This window comes from Pagrus major, chromosome 15 (genome assembly GCF_040436345.1).
Source record: "Pagrus major chromosome 15, Pma_NU_1.0".
NCBI classification, from domain to species: domain Eukaryota; kingdom Metazoa; phylum Chordata; class Actinopteri; order Spariformes; family Sparidae; genus Pagrus; species Pagrus major.
The window spans coordinates 9,270,005-9,296,922 of record NC_133229.1 but is presented as its reverse complement, the minus strand read 5'-3'; the positions used below and the strand labels follow the sequence as shown (position 1 = coordinate 9,296,922).

The window sequence follows — 26,918 nt, the reverse complement described above, 5'->3', positions numbered from 1 at the left end:
GAATGAAACCTATATACATGTATATCACAATTACAAAGGTAGCTGCACAAAATACATCTGGATTAAAGTTTTTCAGTGTGTAAGAATCTGTATGTTGCTCACTAATGATTTTGAAGACAACTTGAGGAAACTACCATAAAGATCAGGAGCTGCATGACAGGAAAGACTGAAACTTTTCTACATACAAAGGGTGGCCCTACTCCTTACGGTGCATTCAATACACTGGATTTCAAGTCTGCAATGTAACCCGAGATGGCGATTGGAGATACAGTTCTCAACGTGGTCACAAGTTCAGCCACGGCATTCTGCAGTGTCATCGATGCCATCTATAGCACATGTTTCGACACACAAGAATCTTTACAACAGAGGACAGTGTGTAAATCCACAAACCAACCTTCAGAGTACAGAATGACCTGTGATGGGAATGCCCTGTATTGATTTTACTATATAACTATAAAATGATTAAACACACAGAAAAATAAAATAGCAACTAACATTTATTGAATATATTCTGAACACAAATATCCTGGTACAAAACATCTCCACATGATATCTGAAGAACATCGTGTCACAACAGAATTAATCTCATCACATCCTTAAAACTCCAGAAGACTTCTTTGAAGAGCCTCTTCCAACTCTGTAAAACAGGAAAAAGTAGAGATTAAGGATCAACGTTACACTATGTCCAAATAAACTTACATTAACCTATAGTGCTACATTACATTTATACATTTTAAACTGCAGCCTATCTCCCCCACCACTAAGGCCAATAAAAGAAGAGTGTTTATCAGACTAAATTCTCTTTAGCAAAATGTAATCGGTCAGTAATTGGTGCACAAAGGGACGTACACTATACTCAGCAATGAAGGGAAGAATCTAGCTGAGGATGTAGCCAATGGAATCAATCTGTGATCCTCACAATTCAGTCGTAGCCTAAAGCCTGGATAAAGATTAAATGCTCAGACTCATACCTGCTGACTCTCTTGCTTCCTCTGCACTCACAGAAGTCTCGTTGTCCGATTCATCTGGAACAGGAAGGTTGTGACAAGACCAGAATTTTAAACTTCGATGAAAAAAGAAGATGATACTGGACACCTTTTTTGATACCATGGCAAAAAGAAATAACAATCTTAATCACTCTAAATAGGATGTTTTTTTTCCCTTTTCTTTTTTAAATTAACAACCTGCACACAGTTCTGATACAGTACACATACCAACACATTGTAATATTAATATCTGTGCAGCCTTTAGTTGAAAAGTGTCTTTTAAACACATGGTATCAAAGAAGTATCCAAGTATTGATACTTGTGACAACCTAAGAACACAACAAATGAGCAACTATTAATTTAAAACCAGTATTACAACACTTAATAACGAAAAATACGATTCCTTATGAAAACAATAAGGCATTACAACGTTTCATAACTTCCTATTTGTGGATGTAACACAATATGCCAAGATTTAATTGTATCAACGCTTGAGCCAGATTCCTCTTTGATGAAATCATAGATACTCCATGTCTGTGTATGTACATACTGCATCTTATCCATTTACACAGCGGTTATGTATTGTTTATTGCCTACCTTCATGCACTTCACTCTCCTTGTTGGCCTGATCCTGGTTCAAAAACTTCACCAGTGTCTCATCTTCTATCTCTGAAATGCCAACATGAAAACTAAATTAAACTCTGCCTGCAAAACATAGATTAATAAATGAAAAACATTTCTAACAGATTTACCATTGGTGTCTGGTTTGATCTCCACAGCATCGAGTACTTTTACAGTGGCTGCTTTTGCTTCTTTACTGCAGGTCCTGGAGCTCATGCATGGCTCCATTGTACAGTGTCGGGAGTGATAGTGTTTATGGAAACTTGGTACGCCTGTGAAACTCTCCTGGCAAGCTTTGCACTCTACGTCGAAGGTCTTGTCCAGGTTCAGAGCTGGGTGTTTCATGTGGACGTGAGTCTTCATCTGTGCGTAGGAGGGCACGGACACACCGCAAGGAGCACACACATAATGACATTTTCCCTTATCGGCCAAGTCTCTCATACATTGTGTGTATATAGCTTTCATTTCGTCTTTGCTCTTTTCTGAACCCATGCATTGGCATGTGAGCTGACTGGTGCTCTCAGCAACAGCAGGCTGAGCACCATCATCCATACAGTAGTAGTCCCTGCTGTGAAGACTCTTGTAGTGCTCCAGGAACTCGCCCTCTGAGTTAAACGGCATGCTGTCGCAGAGGCCGCAGAAGTGGGAGCTTTTTATCTGCCCGTTGTGCTCATTCGCACAATGTCTGCGTACGGTGGACTCTTTGAAGAACTTCTGAGGGCAGTGTCCACAGATGTATCTCTGATAGCTGTGACTGTTCATGTCGCTGCAGTGTTTGTGGACGTCCTCCTCTGAGTCAAAGACGTCCTCGCACATCCTGCACATCCAAGTCTGCTCTGCTTTTAAGGAAGATGTCCCTACTGTGTTCTGCTGGATTGTGGACTTTTTGGAAGACGAATGGTGGGCGCTGGTGGACGGCTTGGCATCGATGAGAGTGGCGAGCTCCTCGGGCACTTCTTGTTCGGTGAAGTAGGTGTGTCCGCTGTGAACCTCTGACACATGTGACAAGATATCTTCGTAGCGAGGCATTTCCACTTTGCACTTGCGGCAGTAGAAGAGGTAGTTGGAGAGATGAGCTCCCCCGTGGAAGCGGCTCATATGCAGGCGGGTAATTGAGGACTCTCCCATGTGTTTGCCACACACGCCGCACTGATGGAAAATCTGGTTCACGGCCAAGAGATGCTTACTGGCTGCAGCCTCCTCTGAGAACTGTGCACCACACTCACAGAACCATGCTGTTGTTGAGTTGCCATGCACACTTGGGCTTAGTCTCTGCCGTTTGGCTGGAAATTCTTCACAATCATTCCTCTTCTTATTCCTCTTTTGAAAAGGTGTTTCAAGGCCAGTGGACTCTCGTTTCCGCTGTGCCTCTGTGGCTCTGTGTGTGTGTTGAATTTCACCAAACCTGCAGTGCTGAAGGACTGCTTTCTCCATTGTTTGGTTGACCTCCACGTCGTGCTGGGTCGATTCCTTGTGTCTCTCAATTTCAGCCTGGCTGAGGAAGATTTTACAGCAGAGGGAGCATTGGCCTCGCACTTGCAGCTGTTTCATTACTTGCACTACGGTTTTATCGGCCTTGGCCACCGCACAGCCCTGTCTGCATTGCACACTATAACAGAAGGAAAAAGAAAGTAAAATTCAGTTACACAGAACACTTGTCAAACAAAAACAAAAACAACAAAACGAACAAAAGTCATGTCTGCTGAACACATATGGAATATCAAAAGATAGTAATACAGATTTCACACTGGACAGAAAACCTGCTCACACCCATTAACATCTGCCTTTTGTCTTCAGTGAGAAAAATAAAAAAGGTAAAATCGGCACCAGTTTCCAGGTTTACTGGCTCAAGCTCCAACAGGCTGTGATGGAAATATGTCACAAGGGTTCAAGTTAAGGACGTAGGCACATAAATAGTGTTCCTTCCATCTATCCCAGTTCAAGCAACATTTTTCAGTTAAGTTTAAAAGAGAGACTGAGGTAAAAGAGTAAGTAACCATGGTAGCATTATCACTGGCCAAAATGTCTGTACTCAGTTCTTGCCAGCTGCCCTATCCATCTGCGTACGTGCAATTCTTAACAGCGATGAGAATGAGCGAAATGTCTCACTCCTTAGCAAATTCCATCATCAGCTCCAGAAAAACTGATTCGCAATGTTATTCAGACTTTTTAAAACAAGTGAAATGTCTTCCCGATGTAGTCTGATGAGGTATATGATCTGCTGCTTTCTACTGTCCCATGTTTTCAAGCGCATTTGCGATGTTGAATGTGACACACCAGCAGTAAAGCAGAAAAGCTAACTTGTCCACTGGCAATGGGAAAGGAGTCAATTGCTTATTTTTGCTTGGTTCAGCCATGTTAAAGGAACCTGCACATATGCGCTTATATTGGAATAAAATAGTATAATATATGCAGGTGTACTGAATAAATCACGATAAACTTACTTAAAGTGAGCTTGAGCTGCCTGATGTGAGATCAGTACTTTGTGACATAAAGAGCATCGGACATTGAACGTTGCATCCTTGCACAAAGTGATGAGACGATTCTTCACATATTGTGGGATGGGTATTGGCAGTGCTCTTCCTCTGGTTTCTTGAAGAAAAGAAAAAGAAAAGATCCCGAGTACTTTTTAAAGACAGTCTTATGTAAAATAAACTTAAATGACAACCAAATCATTTAGAATAATTTGCTTATCCAGTGTGCAATAGAAACTTGCGTATACAAATCCTTTGCAGACACAATTACATATAACCAAAAAAGTTATTCTTTAATAATTTCACACATTTATCAATTAAGCAATCCCTACAATTGCACGGATGAAATAGAAAACTGTTAAATGTTACTGTTTAATGACTCAATTTCCACTTCCCTGTGCCCATTTATTTTGAAAAAATTGTTGCATTTAAATGAAGGTGTATTGAAAATACAAATATTCAATAAACCTTACCAGTCATGGCAAGTGAATCTGTGAAGTGGTTTCTGGCTGACATGTGCTGAAGACACTCATCTCGCAGGTTGAAGAAGAGGTAGCAGGCGGGACAGGCAAAACACACAATCCTCTGATAGGTCTGAGCGACGCTGTGACCATCAGGAGCGGATGAGGACACCTGGTAACCAAAACAACGTCACTCAAAACGTGTTTCTTCTCAAAATAATTATGATATAAAACCCAGTCATTAAAGTGCAACAACCTTAGACTCAACGTGTCTCCTCCAGGCTTCTTTAGTCTGAAAATGTTGACCACAGGCAGCACAGGCAAAGAGCTCATTTGGACATCCTTTCAGATTGATGGTTGGGTCACAAGGGGAGTGATCAAACCTACACATGAGATATTTCATTGCAAAAGATGCCAAGTTAGTACTCAGTAAATGGTGGGAAAGGTAGTGAACTTACTCTGAAATTAACAGACGAGGATTACCTTTTTAAATGCCCTTCGAGGAGGGACGCATTCTCATAAACTCGACCACAGTTAATCACTGGACAAGTGTGTCTAGTTGAACTATTGATGGGAAAAGAAGCAGCTCCTTGCCTTCTTCCAAAACCAGCACTGATCACTCCAGGTTTAACACCTGAAGAGAGACACAAAGGCTTGAATCATCTGAGATTTACAAGTGACAGTGTTGGTGATTTTGCAACAGGTTTCTGATTCAGATTGAAAATGTACCTGGCATCTTTAACCACATGTCTACACAGCGCTTTGCTTCCCGATTAACTCCATTTGTTGGACTAAAAGCCAGCTCCTGCTGTCCATGAGCTCTTTGTGAGATTTGCTTCGCCTGAAAAAGAGAGTCATGAAGAGATGACACAACATATTAGATTACATTTTTTTTTTTTTTTTAGATGTAAGTGGAAACTGATGGTGTTGATATGAGTTCTCTAAGTGTTAGCCAGCATAATGCTGATGGTGTTGATATGAGTTCTCTAAGTGTTAGCCAGCATAATGCTGTATGGAGTGACCACGCCACTGCTTGCCACAGTTACTTGTTTTCTAACCATTCTGTCCACAGGGTGGCACTGCAGCTATTATTTGACACCATATACCAACTCGACACACTAAAGACAATTTCTTCAACATTAAAGTTACGTTTACTGAATAAAGGAGACACAAATAACAACTGGTTGCAGAAATGCTAAGGAGGTTTTGCCAGTGCTGAAGCTACAGACTGGACTCTGCTTTCAATGGCTATGGACACAAACACATTTTTGCGGAGCAGTTAATAAATAAAATATTACATAATGATAATGTAGAAGCACTATTAGTGTGATCATATCATTTTAATGCATAAGGCGTCTCCTTTCCTTTGCCAGTGTAGATGGAAACATGAGTAGAATACAGATATCTCAGTACTGACGGCATAAAATTAGGAAGAGGGAACAAATAAGGTATGCAATATAATGTAATTTTGCCTTTTCTAAAAAAAAAAGAAAGAAAGAAAAGGCAACAAATTCTAAATCAAAAAAGCAATTGAAGGCGATGGTCTGAAACATAAGCAATCTTACCTTGAATGCTCTACATTTATTTGCTCTTTCCTGTTTCTCTAGAGCCACCTGGTGTGCCAGTCGGTCCAGTGTTGATGTGACACGCGCTTTATGGCAGGTGATTTTATCTTCCAGCTGCAAGAGAATAAAAAGGTGATTATTAATTTTTTTTTCTTAGAAAAACGCTAGACAGGTAAAAAAGCTGTTCTATTCATCCACTCACAGTGCCTGCTGATGATGAACATCCCTCATCCTCACTGTCACTACGTAGATCAATACAGTCCAATACTGGTCTGAGAGGGGCCTCCTGAAGCAAGTACAAAACACCATGTCATTTAGCGTTATAAAACACACCTCCCTTTATACAATTCATTATTTATTCTGGGAGTGCCCGTGAAAAGGTGAAGTGATCTGTGCTGGAATCATCAGCTACAGTCTTACAACATAAGGAGCAACCTGTTATATGGTTCAGCGGCTCAATTAAGATACAATTGTGAATTAAGTGAAATGGAAATTCAGTCTGATTATCAGGCTGGATCAAGATGTGCACAATCGGTTCAATCAATGTCGGCACACAGAAAGTAAGCAGACGGTTTTAGTGATCCTTTGAACCCATTGATTTTTTTAAATAGATAAAAGTGTACACGTCACTTACTGATACAAACTCCACTTCTTCCACCTCATCTTCGTCTGATTGGACTGGAGAAGACATTTCTCTGTGGAAAAAACAAACTTAATGTTACCTATGAAGCTGCAGCCCACACTTTGAACACTCATGTGACAGGAAGGGGGTGTGAACTATTTGACCTAAGCCAGCCAGACAAGTATCACTAACAGCACTGTCTGTAACACCGCCGACTGTGACCTCATCGTCAAGCCTGCTGGCTCTGTTTAATAAAAATGTGGCCATAAACCTTCGCCGTTTTGTTCAATACACCTCTTAACAGTTTAATCATTCTCTAGATAAGCTAACCCTTAGCAACAGTACGACAATACGTCAATATTGCTTAGTTACAGGAATGACTGCATGAGATTTGGCTGAAAACGGCATGTCAGGAGACTTCACGTCGATGTGAGGCTTGCATAAAGCAACAGAAACACGACTTACTCCGGTGTAATGCAGGTCAGTTCCATTAAACCCAATATAGCCCATCAAAAATCCAACATGGGTATAATTTCTTCATTGCCTTCCCACTAGAGTGCTTCTCCTAAGTGCTGCCACTAATGGGTGGAAGCTAAATTGCAACGATCCATGCTGTTACAACAGGGTGTTGTTGTAATGCACCGCTCCGCCACTGGTGGCAGCACTGAGCGCCGGACTGCCGAACTGCCTCCAGCAAGGAAGAAGTTACGCGCCACAGAAGAAATGTCATGCCGTTTACATTTATGGTATTGAGTTTAGCTTTGCAGAGCATGTAGCTGCACTTCATCGATTTAAGTCCCATTTTTTGCAACTTTACACGCGCCTGTCATCGACGTGAAGTGCCCTAGTCTGTCGCTGGTAAATTAATTCGGTGGTCTTTGGTTTAGCATTATCAACCAACGTGTTTTCAGCAACTTTATTGGAAGCAACATCTTGAAATGAGTGCTCCACTGTGGCAGCCATCCGGGACGGTGTTGTTGCAGTGGTCCGAAAAGTCCGGGCTGCTGTTAAGCTAACGTTAGCTATGACGTGTGCGCATGCAACGGCTGTAACGTTAGCTCACGCACTTAATCAGTGTAAAGTAAACACGCTAAAGTTGCTCTTGAGTTTTTGCGTTCAGCCAACATGTTTGAAACCATCAGAGGAATGAAGCTGGATATCGCATTACCTACTGTTCCTGTCGGCTCCTCAGTTGACAGAGAGGTAGCAAGCTAGTATAACACCCCAAATCAGAGCAAAGGAAGCTAGTCTGGTCTGCGACGTCATGTTTGACGGAAGCGCTCCTTTTCTACCCGCAGTGTGCCGTACGGACGGGGTTAATAGTTGTAAAATTACAACAGACGCAATAGTCAAACCCCGCCCGTCTGGTATTACCAGTCCGGGCCGAAGTGTGATCTGTCACCAACTACAAATCTATTAATATATTAGTTCTTCCCCTCGGATGAATAGCTATACATAGACTGAAACTAAATGGCACCGCTCACTTGAGAAATCAAACAGACATAAGACTCATGTATCTGCTGTGATAGATCATGATAAATAATAGAGGCAATATTGTGCACAGAGGCGCTCCCCAGGGCCCTGCTCTCTCAAAAGTACATGCAACACATGTAGTAATGATAGATACATGTAACAGATTGTGTGTGACACTAATTTGATGATCACAGTGATATTATATAAAACTATGTGTATGTGTATGTGCACAAAGGTTTTAATAATGTAGTTTGTGCATAAATGCATTGTGATTATGCAGACATATCACCTTAAGCAAAACATTCATCATGATGATTAACTGCAGTCCAAGCCTCTTTCATCTGGTGTCATAGTCTTATATAGGGCTGCAACCAACAATTGTTTACATTGTTGCTTATTCTGTCCATTATTTTCTAATTTAATCAATTAGTTGTTTGGTCTACGCAAAGAGTAAAGAAAACCAGAAAATATTCACATATCAGAAGGCAAAATCTGAGAATTTTGACTTTTTTTGTAAAACAAATTACTCAAACCAATTAATTATAGATTATCAAAATAGCTGGTGTTTAATTTGATCGTTGCCAACTGCGTGATTAATAGCTGCAGGTCTAGTTTCTGGGAGTAATGTGAACATAGGGAGAATAACTCAGAAGACAGAAATGACAAGACTTCAAACAAGCACCCCTGAAAGAAGGACTGAATGATACTGCAGTCCCATCTAGTGTCCAATGAAAATGTGAGTACCCAAATGATTCTAGCAATTATAGAGGCTTTGTTTTTACATGTATTACAATAATCCTGACCACACTATACATCTCTTAGACAAACAGAAGATATGTACAATCAATGTGAACATCTGTTGGAAATAATACATGTTGACAAACTGAAAACTCACCACTACCACCAAGGATAGTGGGTGTCATACACTGTGCAGATTATAAACCCCCTTGAGGCTAATTTCTGACATTGAGCTATGTAAATACAATTAACTCCACATGGTAATTAATTGTATTTGCATACAGTGTATTAACATGCATGACACAACTTAGTGAACATATGCTCTGTGTTGCCATTGACCATATGCCCTCTTAAGAATCTTGTGATGACAAAAAGACTAATTTATGCATGTGTTTTACTTAGTAAGGCCACAAGTCAACATATAGGTTGTATATATAAGAATAACTATACAAACATTCAAATCATTGATATGTTCGGTAACATATATAACAATTGTGTATTATGTCCACATGTAAAATATTTATATTGACACATGCAGTGTATAATATACCGCCTATATGGATGCAATGTATATATATACCGACACATCTTGAAATACACAAACAATGACTGTTGCATATTATGTAAATGAATCTTAACATACCAATCATGTAGGCGTCTGGTCTCTTTGTTTTAAAATTGCAAATAAAACTTATTGTTTCTCCCTTCACACTTTTGTTTGCCTGAGTTTTTAATCTGGCTGAAGAGAAATAAAAAGCTTTAAATGATATAACTTCACCCAAAAATTACATAACCCCTGGTGGATTATGATTAGATTTGGTTTCTGTTTTTTTTCATCCCTCATCCTGAAAGTGTCTGTACATGACGTTCTGCCTCATTTCAGAGCCTGACAGTACAATAGGCTACATTTCACATGGATACTGAACCTATACAGCAAAATATACTTTAAATACATCAAATATGAATGTTGCCATAATAACATATAGGCCCTATCAGTATATTGTAGGCATTGGATTAAAAGTAAGACATATAATCCCTTTAAACTCTCCCATTAGACTGTTGACCTTCACATAACACTAACTAATAATAACAATAGTATTATTATTCAGTGTTACAGCTTGATCCTTTGGGCAGCAGACTGCAGCAGATTACTGCGATGCTCAGATGAATCTGCTGACTCTCCCTGCCCCTAAATAAATAAATAAAACTTGCGTCTCTGCTGAGTCATGCATTGTACCTCACAATAATGATATCAATATTGTGGGCAGTCCACTCTGGACCTATACGCTCTCCTGGGCTTGCTGTGCGATGCTTCACGTGTGTCAGTCAGCGTCTTTATTCTCATCTTGAGCTCTCCGCGACATAACGGCAGGAGAGGAGAGGAGGAGAGAGGAGGAGAGAGGAGGAGAGGACAGGAGCCAGCTGTTTGAGGCTGCGGGATCTGTCCTACATCTCGCCTTATGATGATTGCTGCGGCGTTTTTGGTCCTCTTACGGCCGTACAGTATTCAATGTGTGCTGCTATTATTGTTGCTTCTGCTCGGGACTATAGCGACAATTTTGTTTTTCTGCTGCTGGCACCGCAGGCTTCGTAATGGAAAGCATCCAATAAAATCAGTGCTCTCCGGACGCACCAAGAGCCGCGGTGAGTAGCGCAGGCCGGCCGCATCTCCCCACCTCCGCTCAGCGCATGTTTCATATGTACACATAATGTGTTTCATCTGCTCTTCTAGTCAGAGAAGTCAGTCATGTTAGCCTGACCATATGTTCAGTGTGGGCTGTTGGAGAAATCAAACAGACTCATGTAGGCGTTAGTAAAGTGTGGAGCACTGGCTGATGGAGAGGGTGTTTTTAGTTTGTATCTTTTAAATATTTGGAGTTATTATTAATCAAGTAAATGTATAAAATTGATACTTGACTTGTCACACATTATGTCATATGTTAAATGACAACGTGTCACTCTAACATCTGTTATCTGTCCTGTAGTTGGCCTCCGATCACATCATTTTCGATCAGAGGTAGGATGAACTTTTCTCATTACGTCTTTGAGTCAGTCCTCTGTGATATTTAACATCTGTACATGAAGCAGTCAACATGTAAAACCCTTGCTGCTATGCTTTCTGTGCGCTTTAGGGATAATATTAAGAGATGCTTCACCCAAAAGCCTGTTTCTTTGGACTTTTGCACAACTGCATGACTATTTTAAGGACCATGAAGTGCGCAATGCGCATGTGTTAGGCTATCAATAAATAATGTAGGTGATTTTGCAGTTTCATTCATTCAGCAGGACTGAAACTCTTTACAGTGGATGCTCTGTGACAAACTCACACATGTCCGCCGATAGAAACCCACTCTGTGGTATGACACTGAAGATATAGCGTATTTGTCATCATGTTTGATGCCCGAATGCGTCAAGTAGAGTCTCAGTCGATCTGTTTCCGTTTTACGCACGTTTCACACTTTCAAAATAAAACTGCAAAATTTAGTATGTATGTACTAATTGAATGAAAACAGACTAGAATAACTTCCCACAACAAATTGCCATCTCAAAATCAGCGTTTTATATGATGCTGTTTAAAAGCTGTTTTAATATGCATAATTCCAGTGATTGAGTAATTGACACATGATTTGTCTGCAATTTAAATGAAACCAAAACTAAGTTATTATGGCATATCTCAATACACAATTAGCCTTGTAAACACCATTTATTGAAAGTGCCACATAGACCCATTAGTTTTACTACTAGAAGCTTAGATTGCATTTGTTTTAATACACTGCCATGCCTAAAAATAGAGCTTTTTTTTGTGCCTCTCCATGGTTTTGAAGTTCCCAAAGCACAAGCTTCAAAAGGCTGCCTTCCTGTGCAGCTTTTGTTATTGAACCACAGGACACTGAGCCCATACTGACTCAGTACTGTAGCTGGTAGGGATTTGGTATCATGTTCAAGGACATAACAGCCGGACAGTTGCTGAGCCTTAATATTGAAGCACAGTCACTGATCATTACCTTCAAACATATTAAGTCCAGCAATAAACAGCTCTTGAGGAAAAAGGCAAGAGATGGTCTAAAGAAGGTGATAGATCAAATTTTTACATTCAAAAGTTGGCTTTTCTCCTGTTGTGAATGAAGCTGCTGTCTCATCTTTCTGTAACACATCTCTGAAATCTAGGCCAAACACCACATCGGCCCCTCCCTAGCTAAATCACCCTGAATCACACCACAATTGTTATTCATATCAAGATGAGAGCTTTTAATTTCTCTCTGCTGAAAGTGAAATCTGTTGCCAGCTTGACAGTTGTCCACGTTTCCCAGGGCTTCAGGCACAGTCCACGTCACGCGAGACGGAGCATTCATGCTCGAGTGACAGAGGAGAAGCCCAATCTGGTCGAGATCCCTGAGAGCGAACCAGATTCATCGTCTGGGCTAAGGAAACGGAAAGTGAAGAAGAGAGTCCTGCCAGAATTTTACCAGTCTGTACAAGTCACCCCCACACGCAAACCTGTAGGTACCTCCCTTAAATGTAACCATGATTAATACTGATACTATTTTTTGCTTGCTCCCCTCCACAGGGACATCAGTGTGCCTTTGAACCTGGTAAGGATTCAGTAACTTGCTCAAGGACACAGGAAAGTGTTTGTCCACAGGGTGTGAACCCTCCTTTTCAAGGATGGTCATTTCAAGGTCCTTTGAAATGAAGAATTTTTGTGGTTGTGTGTTGTTAACTTGTATCTCTGATGAGAATATGGATCTGAAGAGGCATTTTCACATGTAATCATAATCATAACCAAATGTAGTCGGTCTCTACAAACATGAGAAAGAAAGCAGGTTCAACACAAAACAAAATACAGATATCGAAGTAATTTAAAGACTCCTTTAAAGGTGCAATATTTATGAACTGGCCACCTGTCTAAGGTAAATCCAAAAAAATAGGGGGTGGCGTATCATCACAGTAAGCGCTAACTGCTGCTAATAGCTAGTTAGCTAAATTAGCCGTGCAGCTAATAGCTAGTTAGCTTAATTAGCCGTGCAGCTAGCAGTCCAGATTGGGAGCTCAGAGTGGTATTATGAGACAGGATGCTGTGTCGCTAGCTGGTTAGCTTTTTTATCATCAAATTATACCATCTGGGTAATATGAAAATCTATATTCAAATTGTTCCACCAGGCTTTAGTGTAGCAGTGCCCAAACACCTATTGCATTATATATCATTAAGATCCAAAATGGTACAGTATGGAAGCCCTGAAGGCAAGTGGGACAAAACTTTGGTTATCCATGTTTACAAGTTGTTGTCTCTCCTGTGTTTCTGACAGTGTTAACAGGTGAAACAATGTTCAGAGAGGATAATCTTTATAAGTTCATTAAAGTTTTTTCTTCTCTTGCCTCTCAGGGCTTCAATAGTACTTAGAAGTTCCCTTAATTGATGGACTTTCTGCACAAAGCACCACTCAGCCCACTGTGCTCAGATTCTGAAAGATGATTCACAATTAAGGATTCTACATATTAAAATAGCATTTTTACCTTCTTTGTTCACTAGAAACATCTGGCGGGCCAAATCAAACCTTATTGAGGGCCAACTTTGGCCCGGGGGCCCCTTTATAGGCAGCCTTGCTCAAGTGTATCTTACATGAACAGATCACAGAACATTTGACTCATTTAAAAATGATTAATCTATGACTCATTCACACTAGTCAGCCATTAGCCGAGGGAGTGCACAAACATACAGTATGTCATTGTGTCAGCTCTTGACTGATTTTGATTTCTGATTTGAATTTCAAATGACAATCCTCCATTTTCCTCATTTTGCAGACCTTCATTGACATGCTGTTACACGTCTTCTCTAATCCATTGTGAGTCTCTTAACAATTCACCATGTTGGCATGGGAACATAACATGTATCCTCGTATGGATTAACAGCTCAGCTCTTTGTCAACTCAACACGGTTTTAAGGCCTTTTGCTTTTTTACTTCTGTGTCTTCGTGAAGTAGCTCCACCGCTTCCAAACAACAGTGAGTGTGCTCTCCACTACTCAATACTTTTATCAGTTGCAGACAGTCAAGTTAAAAGGTAAGGTGAGGAGAGAGACTGTAACACCTGACCCATATATTGATCCATGTCTTCTTGGAAGTGAACATACAGGGAAACACAGCTGAAGAAACACACGGCCTCAGCTGGAAACGTGTACCTAAGGGAAACATAAACCACATTGGCTCCCTGTGGTTTGTTTCTGGCTTTCTTTGCTGCTTATCTGAGAATCTTTTTCTTTCTCCAGAGAAAGGAATTCACATCCCACATTCACAAAATCACAAAGTCCTGTGGGTGTTTCTGAATGTGTCTGATGTTCATTGTCATTCGTTCTATCCAGAGTATAAAATGTCCTTCACAGCTTGTATCCGTACTGCAAAGGGTTAAAGCTGTTACTGCTACATAAAACTCTGATTTGGTACAAGACTTGACATGACAATGATGTTTGAACCGACTGTGTTCAAAGGCACCTATTGATCTGTTTGAAGCTGCTGCAACTCCCTGCTTACACTGTCGATAGCAGACACAGGTTTGAGCTTTCTCTTATTGCCTCTGTCAGCTAACATACATATGAATTTGATCAGAGACAGCTATCATGAAGAGCCAATTGGTTACAGTCTTGTTTAATAGCTCTAAATCAAATATGTTGTGGCCAAAATCCACTTTATGATTCAAGTTGTTGTGCAGGTGAAAAGCTGAACCCTACTGAGCAAAAGACAAACAATCCTGTGTTTGCCAGTGTTTATCTTCTGACAGTACATAGGCAGAGGAGTTTCATATACTACTTGAACCACGACAAGAAAATTAATGTGGAGATTTATGGACTCATGAGCAGACGTTAATATATAATAATACTGCACAAACTACTGCAGGCCTGGACCTGCCATCACCATGCATCATTCATGATATATTTGCATGTGTAGCCTGCACTTAACTATGCAAAATGAATAATCCACAATGGTCGACTTGTCTCGGTGAAATCATATTTATGTGTGTTTTGAACTGATAATGTCTTCAGGGAACTTACTGACTGACTGCTTCACATATTTTAAAAACAGCAGGCCAACCGATTGCAGTTCTGTTTTCATTTTAAAAACAGAATGTGCATCACTAACATGGGAATACAAAAGCATTTGGCTTCATGCTTGTAAAGATTTGAGCTCAGTGAATGTTTTATAAATGAGTGCTCCTCTTTTTACTGTTACTGAATAGGGAGTGCACATTTAGCAAATAGGCCATTTAACATATACTGTGATGGCTCGATTTCACTGATACTGACAAACATCGTCAAATGGTGTAAATAATGTATTTTCAAATCAGTTTGATATCAGGGCTTGCATAGACTAGTCCTTTTTTGGGGTATTTTTTTAAGTCCCCATCTACTTCAGTTGTTTAGGAGAATGCTGCAATGCTGTTTTTCTCTGAAGCTCCAGAAATGTTTTGAGGACTACCAAACTTCACCTGACTTTCCACTGGCATCAGGGTGAATAGATGATTTATTTTTGGGTGAACTTACCCTTTTACAAAGAAAAAATAATTTCGAACTTTCCCTAATGGAGAGCATAAGCCGTGCATTAAGTGAAGGGGAGGGCCACTAATCTTCCAGCTATTCTTATCCCTGTACAGTTAGCTCCTTATATAAAAGAAAGTGGAAAATACTGACTCAGGAGGACATTCACTGATTCCTATAGGAGCCTGACTCATAATTATTTCACGATAATGACCATAAAATTTCCTCGATTCATCTAATTTTTCCCTTTTAGTAGTAGGAATCATGAATAAGCATAAAAGCTGATAAAAATTGCAACACTAAGCCGCCTTTTTTAGCACCGAGTCTTTATCCTGATGAAATGGGATGCAGCGATGAAAAGGCTGCTAATATTAACAGCATGTTGCTTTTATCAGCTCTGCAGAGTTGACAGTGACCCAGCTCTGAGAACAGATTCTCACTACGACTGCTATTTAAAGACGAGGGACGATTTTCTGCACTCTTGTAGAAACACTACCAGAGGCTCTCTCAACATTTACATTTGAGGCTGAAGCATGTTCCTGACTGCAGACTTAAAGGTGCACTATGTAGTTTTTGGGAAGAAATTTTAATCTTCATACTGTTTTACTTTGTTTATATGTGGCGGACCCTGCCACCTTTCTAGCTTCAAACAGTGTTCTGGGAGCTTATTTTCCCCTGAGAACAGCTTGTTTATTCACTTATGGAAAAAATAAATATTTCTGAGTTTGTATTATCATCTTATTAATATTCTGAGTTTGAATGTCTCCTCCAAAACTACACGGTGCCTCTTTAACTCAGGTTTTTATCATTAATCAAACCGTGTCTTCATACAGTCACTTTGCGCCCCACCTCCTTCCTTCTCCATCAGGATGTGTTTACCTCCCTTTGTTCTCTTGCTCAATCTTCAGGTGTGTCAGGGTGCAGCAGGAAATTGCAGCAGAAGGTCACTCATTCATCATTTTCTTTATGAGTGATGTGTTGCTGAGTCTGCCAAAGACTAGCAAAATTAGAGATAATCCTCCAAAGGTACGAGGAGTTTTTGATTTGATTTTTTCTGGTGGAACAGGCTTAAATGTAAACCTGGTTAAACCTCCCTTAAATCAAATGCAATCCCTTTTCCCCCCTCTCTCGGGTAATTAGCTCAGCTGTACCCTCTGTGGTTAACACCCCATTTACAGTGTAGACTCTTATGTAACCGCGTCCAAAGTCCTCTCAGCAGTCATGTTGTGATTCCGTGGCAGCCCTTGTCCTCTTATTACCCCCGCTTTTGGTGTTTTTGTAGCCACCCAGCACCTTTTGTGCGGGGATGGCGCTCTAACACTGTCGGAGCCCTGCTGCTGTTGGCTGCCGGGTATGACGCGCACAGACACATTCAGTCTGCTCTCCTCATCACGGTCCAGCTCTGCCTCGACAGCACGCAGCGTACCATCCCCGCAGCCCTCTGGAGATCTGACATCACCCCACACCCTCAATGCTCGGATAATAAGGGACGAACTCGTGGCCGGAGCATCCCTCAAAGGGCGTGGCACCTTTGGATATTGACGCACGGAATGTGTGACTGATGGCTGGAAGCTAATAAGGCGCAAAACAGGATTGTGTGTTTTTCTTCCTCCCAGCTGACAGGTCTCCATGTATACAGTGGTAAGTCTTACAGTCGACCTGGCGGGGGAGCCAGATACTATTGATTTCACATTGGCTTTATTTGGCTCAATCTTTTATTGTTATGGATCCTTGCGAGCCGGTGGCTCGTGTCACGGCGCGTCCTCACACCTAACAGGCGCTCACATTACGCACTTTGACCCTCGATGGTGAGAAATTGCGAGATCCGTGCGCGTTAGAGGTGAAATCAAGACAAGCATTGTTCTTCTTTTTTCTTGATCCCCCGTTTTTCTTTTGTCTCACAGAGCTCCAGTTCGGGGAACCCTTCCCTCCACGGCTCCATGTCTTCCTCGGCGGATTTCTCAGACGAGGATGATTACAGTGTTAAATCCGGCTCGGCATCACCTGCACCCGGGGATACTTTACCCTGGAACCTGCCCAGACATGAGCGATCCAAGAGGAAAATCCACGGCGGATCCGTGCTGGATCCGGCGGAGAGAGCCGTGCTCAGGATCGCAGGTGAGGAGCAGTCTCCTTGTTGTCCACGACAAAAACAATGCGCGAATATGGTGCGTTTAATTGCATATGGGGGCTACATGAGCTTACAGCGACCTGTTAAGGCTCTTGGTGTCGCTTAGTTTTATTTTGGGTCATTCACAGGGTGTAGTGATGTGGATCTGTGGTGCATGTGATGGTATTTTGGTGCGCTCTTATTCTGGATATGATGCCTTAAATTTAACCACAGGGCAGCTGGATAGGTAGTCATTATAGGATATTTATTCCCCTGCATCTTTGAGCCACACTATTTCTTCTCATGGGCATCTTAAATACCAATTTAAACGAATCATTTTATTTTATTATTTTTTTTTTGCGAATAATCTGTTGAGATGTAATGACGAGAACGCATCAAATGTGCCCAAAAGTTAATAACGAAAGTAGATTCAGAGAGAAGAAATGACATCATTCCCACTGACTTGATAACGACTTGGAAGATTAAAGTTTTACAGCTCCTAAGTGTTTTATAATGACACTTTGACGCTATTTTAGGTCGTAAAACCCCCTGACAGACGTGCAACACGGCAGATCTCGATACAGGGACTGTTGTGGGTGAAGTTTCCACAGTGAGCCTGCACCTGATGGTTAATCTGTGTGAGAGATCACAGACAGCTGATGGACACAAATGTAATTTCGACCACTAGTCTTGTTAATCTGATTAAAGTTGGGAGTCTTTGGCAGGTGGACAGCAGTGAAAAGGAGAGTGCTAGGAGCCGGTCCAGACGCCTGACAAGGAAAAGCGTTTAATATTACACACTGTAAAAAATGAGCAACTCATTCAGTCTGGTTTGGACATCTTATTTTACCTGATAATGAGAATCCATGCACATTATGTGAGAGCTGAGGAGACTTAACCTCTTGTTTTAAGAACATCTGATTTACATTTTATTTTCATGACGTTAAAGACTCAGTTTCGGATCAGTTGGCTCGTTAAGACAGTCACTTCTTGCAGCGCAGCCCGTCCACCAGTCCTTCCTATCAATCCATTGAACTCCGGAGAGGAAGTGTCGCCTATTGGACGGGGCGCAGACAAGGGAGGGCTGTAGGGCGTTTCCTTCGGTACAACAACAGCGCCGATCACTCTTGAGTCCTCAGCACACACACACATGCACACAAACACACACATGCACACACACTCACTCTCACACACGCTGTGTCCCTGTCCGCCGCCGCCGCCACCGCTGGTGAATGTCCAGTTTGAGGAGCCCGGGTTATGGCTCAGTACGCACCACATACGGACGAACAGGAATACCTTCAAGCCTATGAGGATGTTTTGGAGAAATACAAAGGTAGGGGCAAGTCCGATTGGTCTTCTTTTAGCCTTGAAGGAGGGTGAGGAAATTTGTGTGATTGCTGGCTGACAGTTCAATAAATGTCAGCCTGCCCCCTCTCTCTGTGGTGACTGGCTGGTCTTACTGTCTTTATCCCTGCAGTGGAAAAGTGGGAATATTTCCTGCATGACATCACATTCAGGCTGAATTTTGGTGGCCAGGACAAAGGATTTATTATGAGCTTTTTATGATCCCAGTTAATGATTAGATCAGTGGATTATTTCTGTGGTTTAGCTGTGAAATTGGAATATTAAGCTTCGAATATGTGTGGAAAAACATTTCAAGCCTGGCGATGACACTTATTATGAGACTGAATGGTCTAAACTGAGGAATCAAGTCTGTTTTTGATCAGATTACAACTCCATAATATAAAAGTTCTAATATATAATTTAAATATAGGAATATGAGCGACTGAATGCTGCTTATATGTCCTGTGTGGTGTCTGAAGGCGGACAGGACAATGACATGGCAGGGTGAGGCGTTAGCTCATAGCTCATGTCATTCCAGATAGCTGCTCCTTTTGGGTCTATCTCATTAATTGGAGTAAATCCATCACACATATGAGCTCCATGTTATTCAACGTCTCTCTGACAGCCAGCTCCACATGCAGTCTGAGGCCCCGGCCCTGCATGTGCAGATCTGGTGGGGTGGGTGGGGGTGAGGCTGAATTCAAACTGACAGCAGCGCTTTTAACTCTTTGTGTCTCCTCTCGCCACACAAGGACCCAAACTAAAACAACAATCAGCATGTATACTGTGCACTATTGTACTTAGCGCTTGCCGTGAGCATGTTCTCTCTCAGCTGTTTGGGTATTGCTGCCAGCAGGGCCAGTCAGCTGTGGTGTATGGCTTAAAGGCCCTGACTGGGCTCTAATGGGATCATATGATGTGGCATCATTAGGAATCTGTAGCTGTTGTCTGCAGGGAGAAGAGCTGTGACTCACAATGATCTTACTTATCTTTCATGACTTCTTCAAGCACTAACTACCAGTCCGCGATTGGTTTTTACATGATATATATTGATCTTTTGGTATTCGACTCCTCGTGGTTGTTGCATGGACAATGAACCCAACAAGGAAGGGTAAGGCATTTTATTTAGTATTTTCTTGATCACACTACCACAAAATGTAAGTTTCTTGAGGTTTTGTAGCCTCGAAATAATGCGAGTGATTTTCATTTGCACTTTTGCTCGAACTTTAATCAATTTACGGTTTCCTTTATGTAAAACTTAATTACATAAACTTAAAACTAAATTTCCCTCTCCTGTCAGTATTCTCCTGCTCATAAACATCTGGTTATTGAGTGATCTTGGTCGAAACTTGAGATCAGCTGGTGGGCTAATCATTACTTCTAGCACACTCACCTGCAACCCTGTTTCCACCCGCTTTGTTTACATCTGTCTCCTCGTGGCAGGAAAGCTCTGACTGTTGAACCAGAACAAAGAATTTTTTCAACATTTATTCACCAGACGTCAGTTAAGGATATGTAGCAATAAAAATGATCAAATTTATAATTTTTTGGCTCAAGTTGTGGACTGTTATTATCTGAGAAGTGACAAGAGAGAAATTTAAAACAATAGATGTGAGAGGAAAGCCTTACAAAGTGAGTTTATACAATACCATGGTAAGCAGAAGTGTAGTTGAGCATATGTGACTGGATAATAAGGTTGAGAAATGTACCTTTAAATTAATGACAAATGTCTTCTTTAAACAAGTTTGTTGTTAATATAAATTTGACATTCAAACTCAAAAATGTAATATTTACAATATCGATAAGGAAATAATACAAATAATACAAAATATTTTCCATAGCTGAATAAAGAAAGCTGTTCTCAGAGGGAAATAAGGTCCCAAGAACACTGTTTGAAGCTAGAGAGGTGGCAGGGTCCGCCACATATAAACAAAGTAAAACAGTATGAAATTGTGTTGTCCTTTAAGGTCAGTTTGTTTCAATCAATGAGCATTTTTCTCTTCTGATTGAAATTATTCCCCCAAAACTATGCAGTGCACCTTTATACAAGAAACCTGCTTCAAACTGTATTTATTGTTTCCATAAAAACGTCCGAAACATTTTTCCATAGGGCGATGGCCAAGTCTTGTAAAAGTCCTTGCCTTTACTTTATTTTTGTTTGCAGTTGATAGGAAGCGATCACCCAGAGCCCCGAGCTTCCCTCCATGTGATGCGTAGAGTATGAAAGAGAGACATTTTCACAGAAAAATCATCAACAGTAACCAAAACAAACAGACCAGTAAACAGAATAACATAAACAGATTTGTCTTTGTCTGACTAAATCAAGACACGGGATTGGACCACTTTCATATGTAACTGTGCAGGTTATGCGGGTGCTTGTCACTTGTTGGCTGGCTTGACTCCAGAGTCATCGAGCACCGTCTGAGAGTGTTAAACTGGAGGAAAAAGATACAGTACAGGCTTCACTGTAATGAGTGACTGCCACATGATGTGTCACATTGTGCTAGTTCACCACCAGTGTGACCGTTTGAGAAAAACATTGACAGATATCTAAATTAATGAAGTTCTGCACAAGGTCCTGATCTGTGTGTGACAAGAATGAGAGGTTTCAGATTTTTGCTGACTCAGCACAACAATCACCATCGGCAGGGAGCATGTGTGTAGTTCTTATTGCCCCGGCTGTGAGAATACCACACTAATTAGGTATTAGAGCTAATAGTACACCAAGTGGAGGAATTCCTTTGGTTCGGGCTGAAATTCAATGCAGGCTTTACAAAAGACTGTAAACCTGAGCAGTGAGTTAAAGACATGGTTTCTTAAGACGCGCACAACAGTTAATGGCACTGGGCAGGGGCTGTGCCGGATCGCGCTGTTCTTGCAGAGCCTGCTCGGTGGGCAGTCAGCATGAAGGGGCCATTAGAGTCTCTAACAGTTGATCACTCTGACATCAGGGAAGACTTAATGGATTAGACATTTGGTGGTTCGGTCAGCTCTTCTTGCAGTTCATTTTCTTTTTAAGATGCCATTTGGTGTAAATAGTCTCATTAGATTGAATATACAGTGTATTTATAGAGTTGACCACAAGTAAACATGTTGTGCTTATTGAAAAATTTGAATTCAAGCTGGAGAAACATTTTATTACCTCTGCCAAGGAGGTTATGTTTTCACCCATGTCAATTTGTTTGTTGGTTGGTTGGTTGGTTTATCAGCAGGATTACACAAGAAATACTCAATGGATTTCTGGAAAACTTGGATGAATGATGGATCTCGGGCCAGAATACGACCCATCAACTTTTGGTGTGGATCCAGATAAAGGGACAGATCCAGGAAATGTTTCTCTCGTTCTTAAATAAAATGAGATGGGGTGTTGTTTCAATGTTTTTGTTAATTTCCTAGGGAATGATGCATGGACCTTGTTGTGAAAATCTGGCGTATTTAGGTGGCTTGTGTCTATGAGTGAGTACAGTTTGATCCTAGATCAGATTTGCTCAAATTATGGTGAAGCAGTCATGGGTGGTTTAAAATTTAGAGTGATACTGTGCTGTAAAGATTGAGCTTGTATTAGCCTCGACTGAATTAAAGGGGAATGTTGGGCATTGGCGGAGGTATGCACTCTACTGAGTTCCATGAGTTTTTGACCTCCCTTTTAGTCACACTAACATCAAAACATTCATGAAGCTCATTTCCTGTGTGTGATTTGATACTAGGGGTAGGCGATCTGGCCAAAACATAACATCATGATCTATTTAAAGGTGCAATACGTACATATCCAAATTCATACTCAACAGGGGGCAGCATTTTGCCAGATTAATCGCTAACTGCTGCTGACTGTAGCTGCCATTAGCTAGTTAGCTCAGTTAGTCATGCAGCTCCCAGTCGACTCCGCTAGCTGCTAGGGGAGTGTTGGTGTTTACAATGGTAGCTCAGGAGCTTTGGACCAGCACCAAACTGGGCTAGCTGGTTAGCATGCTAACTTTAGTAGATATCTCTGCAACAAAGAACATAACCATCCTAATGAAAACTGCTATATCTCCATCTTCTGTTGATAATTGTAGATCATTAAATTCTTACATATTGACCCTATAATTTTGATCCAAGATATGAATTGCATTTTTTTCTCGATTGCCGTGTAAAAAGCCTACATATTTCTCCATTTGCTATAACTTGTGTTGCATTGTTTACGTCATTACGTCACGTAATAAGTCAATCAGCATAGCCATCTAATTGGCAACGTCAGTCTATTGGTTTGTTCACGTGGCACTGATCTGTCAGTCAATGAGGTGATGTAAAGTTTGGAAACAGAAGTAAGAGGACATTAAATACCACGCCATGATCGATGATCTAAAACCATCAGAACGTCCACCCCTATATGTTACGACAACATGATTGATATTATCCTTTTTTCAGTAGAGATCTTCCTTGTATAAAATATAAGTAAAGTCTTTCAGGAGGATCAAGTGTTAGCTGACAGCCATATACAGCACAGGACCAGTCTTTAGGATGCCAGCTCTGTATGTTGTGTATACTCTAGAGGAGGGTGTGGTCTGCCAGTGTCTGCTTTTGTCTGTGAGTCATTGCAGTCTTCATTATGACTTAATCTCTCATTACAAGACTGATTTCTATACATTAAGGAAACATGTTATCATCAACATCAACCGTATATGTACTATCTTGCATGATCTAACCCAGCGACGAGTGAGAGAGCATTGTGTTTTTTGCACAGTCACTGCCTTTGTCCATCCTCCTGGGCCGTGCCCAGCCCAACCCCTCTGCTCTATGTCGACAGCCCACTCATCACATTCAAACGGCCTCAGTGGCCCACACACACACACAGCCTGCTGCCTCTATGGAGACTGTCTGCCACCGTACAAAAGACACTTTGTTGTTACGGGAGCAGCATCCAAGTTCCAGAGACTTGTTCATGTGTCAAGTTGATGGTAGTGACACTTTCTTTTTTTGTGGCTTTTCATTGAGATCAAACATTAAGAAGGCACGGTTTGAAAGGGGGTATCTACCCACCTCACTCAGCCTTCAGATTAACATTCCTTACTGAATATTGTGCATGCACAGTCGGCCACTGCAGTCTCCCAAAAAACGGAGCACGAACCCGCCAACTTATGTCATTCACATTCAATAGAAACATGCTTCATATTTTAAATCAAACATAGTTTTTCAGATTTGGCGTGGCATATTATGGCTTTGATTGCTGGACGACCGGAACTAACCTGTTGGAACTAACATACAGTGGATATCTGATTATCAAGGGTAATTTCACAGCTACCAAGGCCAAACTCCTGAGTGCTAATGGCCAATTAAGTCCCTCAGATTTTTGGATCAGGATTGGCGCTCTCTAATTTCACAATAACATCTAGCAGGAAGTGCTCTCACCCTTACACCGGCTGCTTTTGGTTTCATTTTACAGGTTTTTATCTCAGATCAGTTTGTCAGTTTATATCGGTGGAGAATAAAGAAATGTAAAATCAGATTGTTTTGCCGTAATTGTCCGTCACTTTCACAAGGTTTTATGTGGAAATAAAATGTTAAAAGATAAATCCCTTTACAGTAAATACACAGCACACTATATCAACTGATGCTTAGACCTAATATTGTTCATGTGGCCAAGCCCTTCATTGATTTAATCAATAGACTTCATTTAAAATGGGCAGTGTAATCCGAACCAGCAGAGCTCTCAGAAAGCTTTTTACTGCTTCATCATCTTCAGCTACAGAAATATATCTGTTTTTTATTTAGTCTTGAATCATATGTTATTTTTATTTTTATTTCTATAATTTAAAGATATACATTGACAGTCCTTCTGGAATACATTGGTTTTTATTATCATATTGTATTATAAGTTATATGAGCTATAACTTTAGTGCAGTTCCAGGCATTATATCTGTGAGTGTGATGTATTTCTGTTGTATTTATATGCTGTCATGGTGATGGGAAGACCAGCATGACTGAAACTCATTCCATGGCTTTCCTTAGCTCCTCTCACATGAGATCATCTTATGCCTCGCCGTCCCACCCCTGACTCATGCTCTGTAGCCGCTCCTCTCTCGCTCCGGCAGCACCACCCTTCTCTCCTGAATGCAGCAGATGCTGGGAAGCAATCCCATAGCTGCAGCAGGAAACAGCTTTCCTTTCTCCACTATGTCATAGGAGGCCAAGAAATGAATAGTTCCATCTGGTTTACTGTTGATTGTGAAGCTATTGTTTGGAAAATCATGGCTGTCCTCCCCTGAACTGTCTGAGATCAGTCGTGAGTTGTCGAAAGAAAGAGCATTAGTCAGAAGGTGATTTTGTCACATCGTCAGTGAGGAGGGGGCAGTGTACCATTTGCCACAACCTACGCCATAGTCTGATGCGCACCTCCTGTGGCAACAGCTGTGATTGTTAGCATTGCATGACCTTCTGCGCATTTCCGGCTGCTCTTTCTTCTCAATCAAATTAAGGAGAGGTTAACTGAGGAAGTCTGTGAATATGTACGTTAGGATGACTCTTCTTTGGGCTTTGGCTTCATCTGATGTCTTCTCTCTTTTCTAAATTGCAATAATTTCCAGTGTTTAATATTCATTAGTTCCAAATCCAATATCATCTGCTCAGTGTCAGTCCCCATTGTTTTAAGTACGCAAAAAGAGCAGCACAACACTCTAATGCACAAGCATACTGATATGATACAGATGGGTGACAGAGTTAAATGATAAACCTGGATGAATAAGAGGTGAAACATTGTGTTTGCAAACGCTTCCACTCAGAGTCAATGAATGGTTTGATGAGTATGGACATGATGTGATTTACTGTATATGCTATGGCCTTCACCTTCACCAGATCATGAAGCGTGTTAGACAGCGCTCTCCCCCACCTTCATCAAAGCACCAAATGTGGGAACAGCTTTTGGACATATAGTGTTTATCCCTTTGGGAAAGTTAAAGAGACTTGTAGAGCTTGTGTCAAGGAGCACTCGAGCTGTTCTGACGAGTCATCGCTGCTTATTACCTTACTAAAACACATGATTTGGGGTTATCCTTTAATTTGTTGCCTTTCTGTTCATATTTAAGAACATTATCGTTCTGTTAGAGCGATGATTGCCACAGAAACTACTTCAAACAACTTTAAAATCTGTTTCTGATTATTAATATGATTGTCGTCATTGTTTCGTGACTAATAAGGCTCTAAAAATAAGATTGCTGTTGATCTAATCTACATCTGAAAACTGAATTCTCATAGCAGCCCATCTTACTAGTTGTTAGCTTTTTTTGTTTTGCATGTTCAAGAGTGAAACAACTCCAAATTAATTCAACATTGTGTGAATGTAGCACAACTGAGAATGTACACAGGATTACTTTAAGACTTTAAGTTATAAGTCTTGATAAGGATTCTCTATAATCCGAGTGAGAGTCTGGGGAGGAAAACAGATTTCCTCACATCCACAAATGCTCACTCAAATGTGGCAGTTGCAGCTGTTGCACATATGGTCGCGGAGTATTAGCAACTCTGCGTGTGTGTGCGTTCATGTTTGTCAGTGTGTATGTATGTTCCATTAGCTGACATTAATGCTTCCTCCTTCCCTCTCCTTGAGTTTGTTGAGTGCCTTTTGTACTGTGATAGCTCATGCATGAGGGCACTTTGCCAGCTTCACCTTCATCCTCCATTTGCTTTTCATCAGGGGTCAGACAGTCTTCCAACCCAACTGATGAGCATATTGAGTAATACATCTTAACAACCGGGAATGTAACATTACAAATGTCTGTACTGTTATTAATTAAGGTGACACCTCTAGATTGCACTGCAACCAGTAAAATTAGTCACAAAATGAGTCAATAGGTTCTGTCACTAACTACAGCAGCCTCATAGCATCAGTTCACTTAGCTTTACATTGAGAAAAATGATGTTGAGAGGAAGAAAAAGCTGAAAATACAGTGACTCTTCACTGGCTATACTGCCTACTTTGCAGAAATGAGCTGCATACAAGATGATAATCTTTTCCTTGGT

At 41.0% G+C, this 26,918-nt stretch overlaps 2 protein-coding genes across 7 annotated transcripts in view; one reads left to right on the top strand and one right to left on the bottom strand.

Annotated features, from left to right (window-relative positions):
- Nucleotides 1–479: 479 nt before the first annotated feature.
- znf451 (zinc finger protein 451) lies at nucleotides 480–7,988 on the bottom strand. Of its 6 annotated transcripts, none has more exons than XM_073482229.1 (13): nucleotides 7,898–7,988; nucleotides 6,742–6,802; nucleotides 6,310–6,393; nucleotides 6,108–6,221; nucleotides 5,272–5,383; nucleotides 5,026–5,176; nucleotides 4,799–4,925; nucleotides 4,555–4,714; nucleotides 4,052–4,199; nucleotides 1,739–3,216; nucleotides 1,584–1,655; nucleotides 972–1,025; nucleotides 480–637 (listed from the first exon to the last, which is right to left on the bottom strand). In XM_073482229.1, exons 2-13 carry the CDS (start codon nucleotides 6,796–6,798, stop codon nucleotides 597–599), a joined length of 2,598 nt encoding a protein of 865 aa, XP_073338330.1. In that variant the 5' UTR covers nucleotides 6,799–6,802; nucleotides 7,898–7,988; the 3' UTR covers nucleotides 480–596. The 6 variants fall into 6 exon arrangements, with proteins under 6 accessions (XP_073338330.1, XP_073338334.1, XP_073338328.1 ...); XM_073482233.1 differs by having other exon boundaries at nucleotides 7,902–7,967; XM_073482227.1 differs by lacking the exon at nucleotides 7,898–7,988 and adding an exon at nucleotides 7,195–7,314.
- A 2,415-nt stretch (nucleotides 7,989–10,403) lies between these two features.
- dst (dystonin) overlaps nucleotides 10,404–26,918 on the top strand; it is a 116,891-nt gene continuing 100,376 nt past the window's right edge. The window contains exons 1-4 of the mRNA XM_073481627.1: nucleotides 10,404–10,584; nucleotides 10,926–10,957; nucleotides 12,252–12,440; nucleotides 17,374–17,587. Coding sequence (XP_073337728.1) covers nucleotides 10,404–10,584; nucleotides 10,926–10,957; nucleotides 12,252–12,440; nucleotides 17,374–17,587 — 616 coding nt within the window. The remainder of the gene's footprint in view (nucleotides 10,585–10,925; nucleotides 10,958–12,251; nucleotides 12,441–17,373; nucleotides 17,588–26,918) is intronic.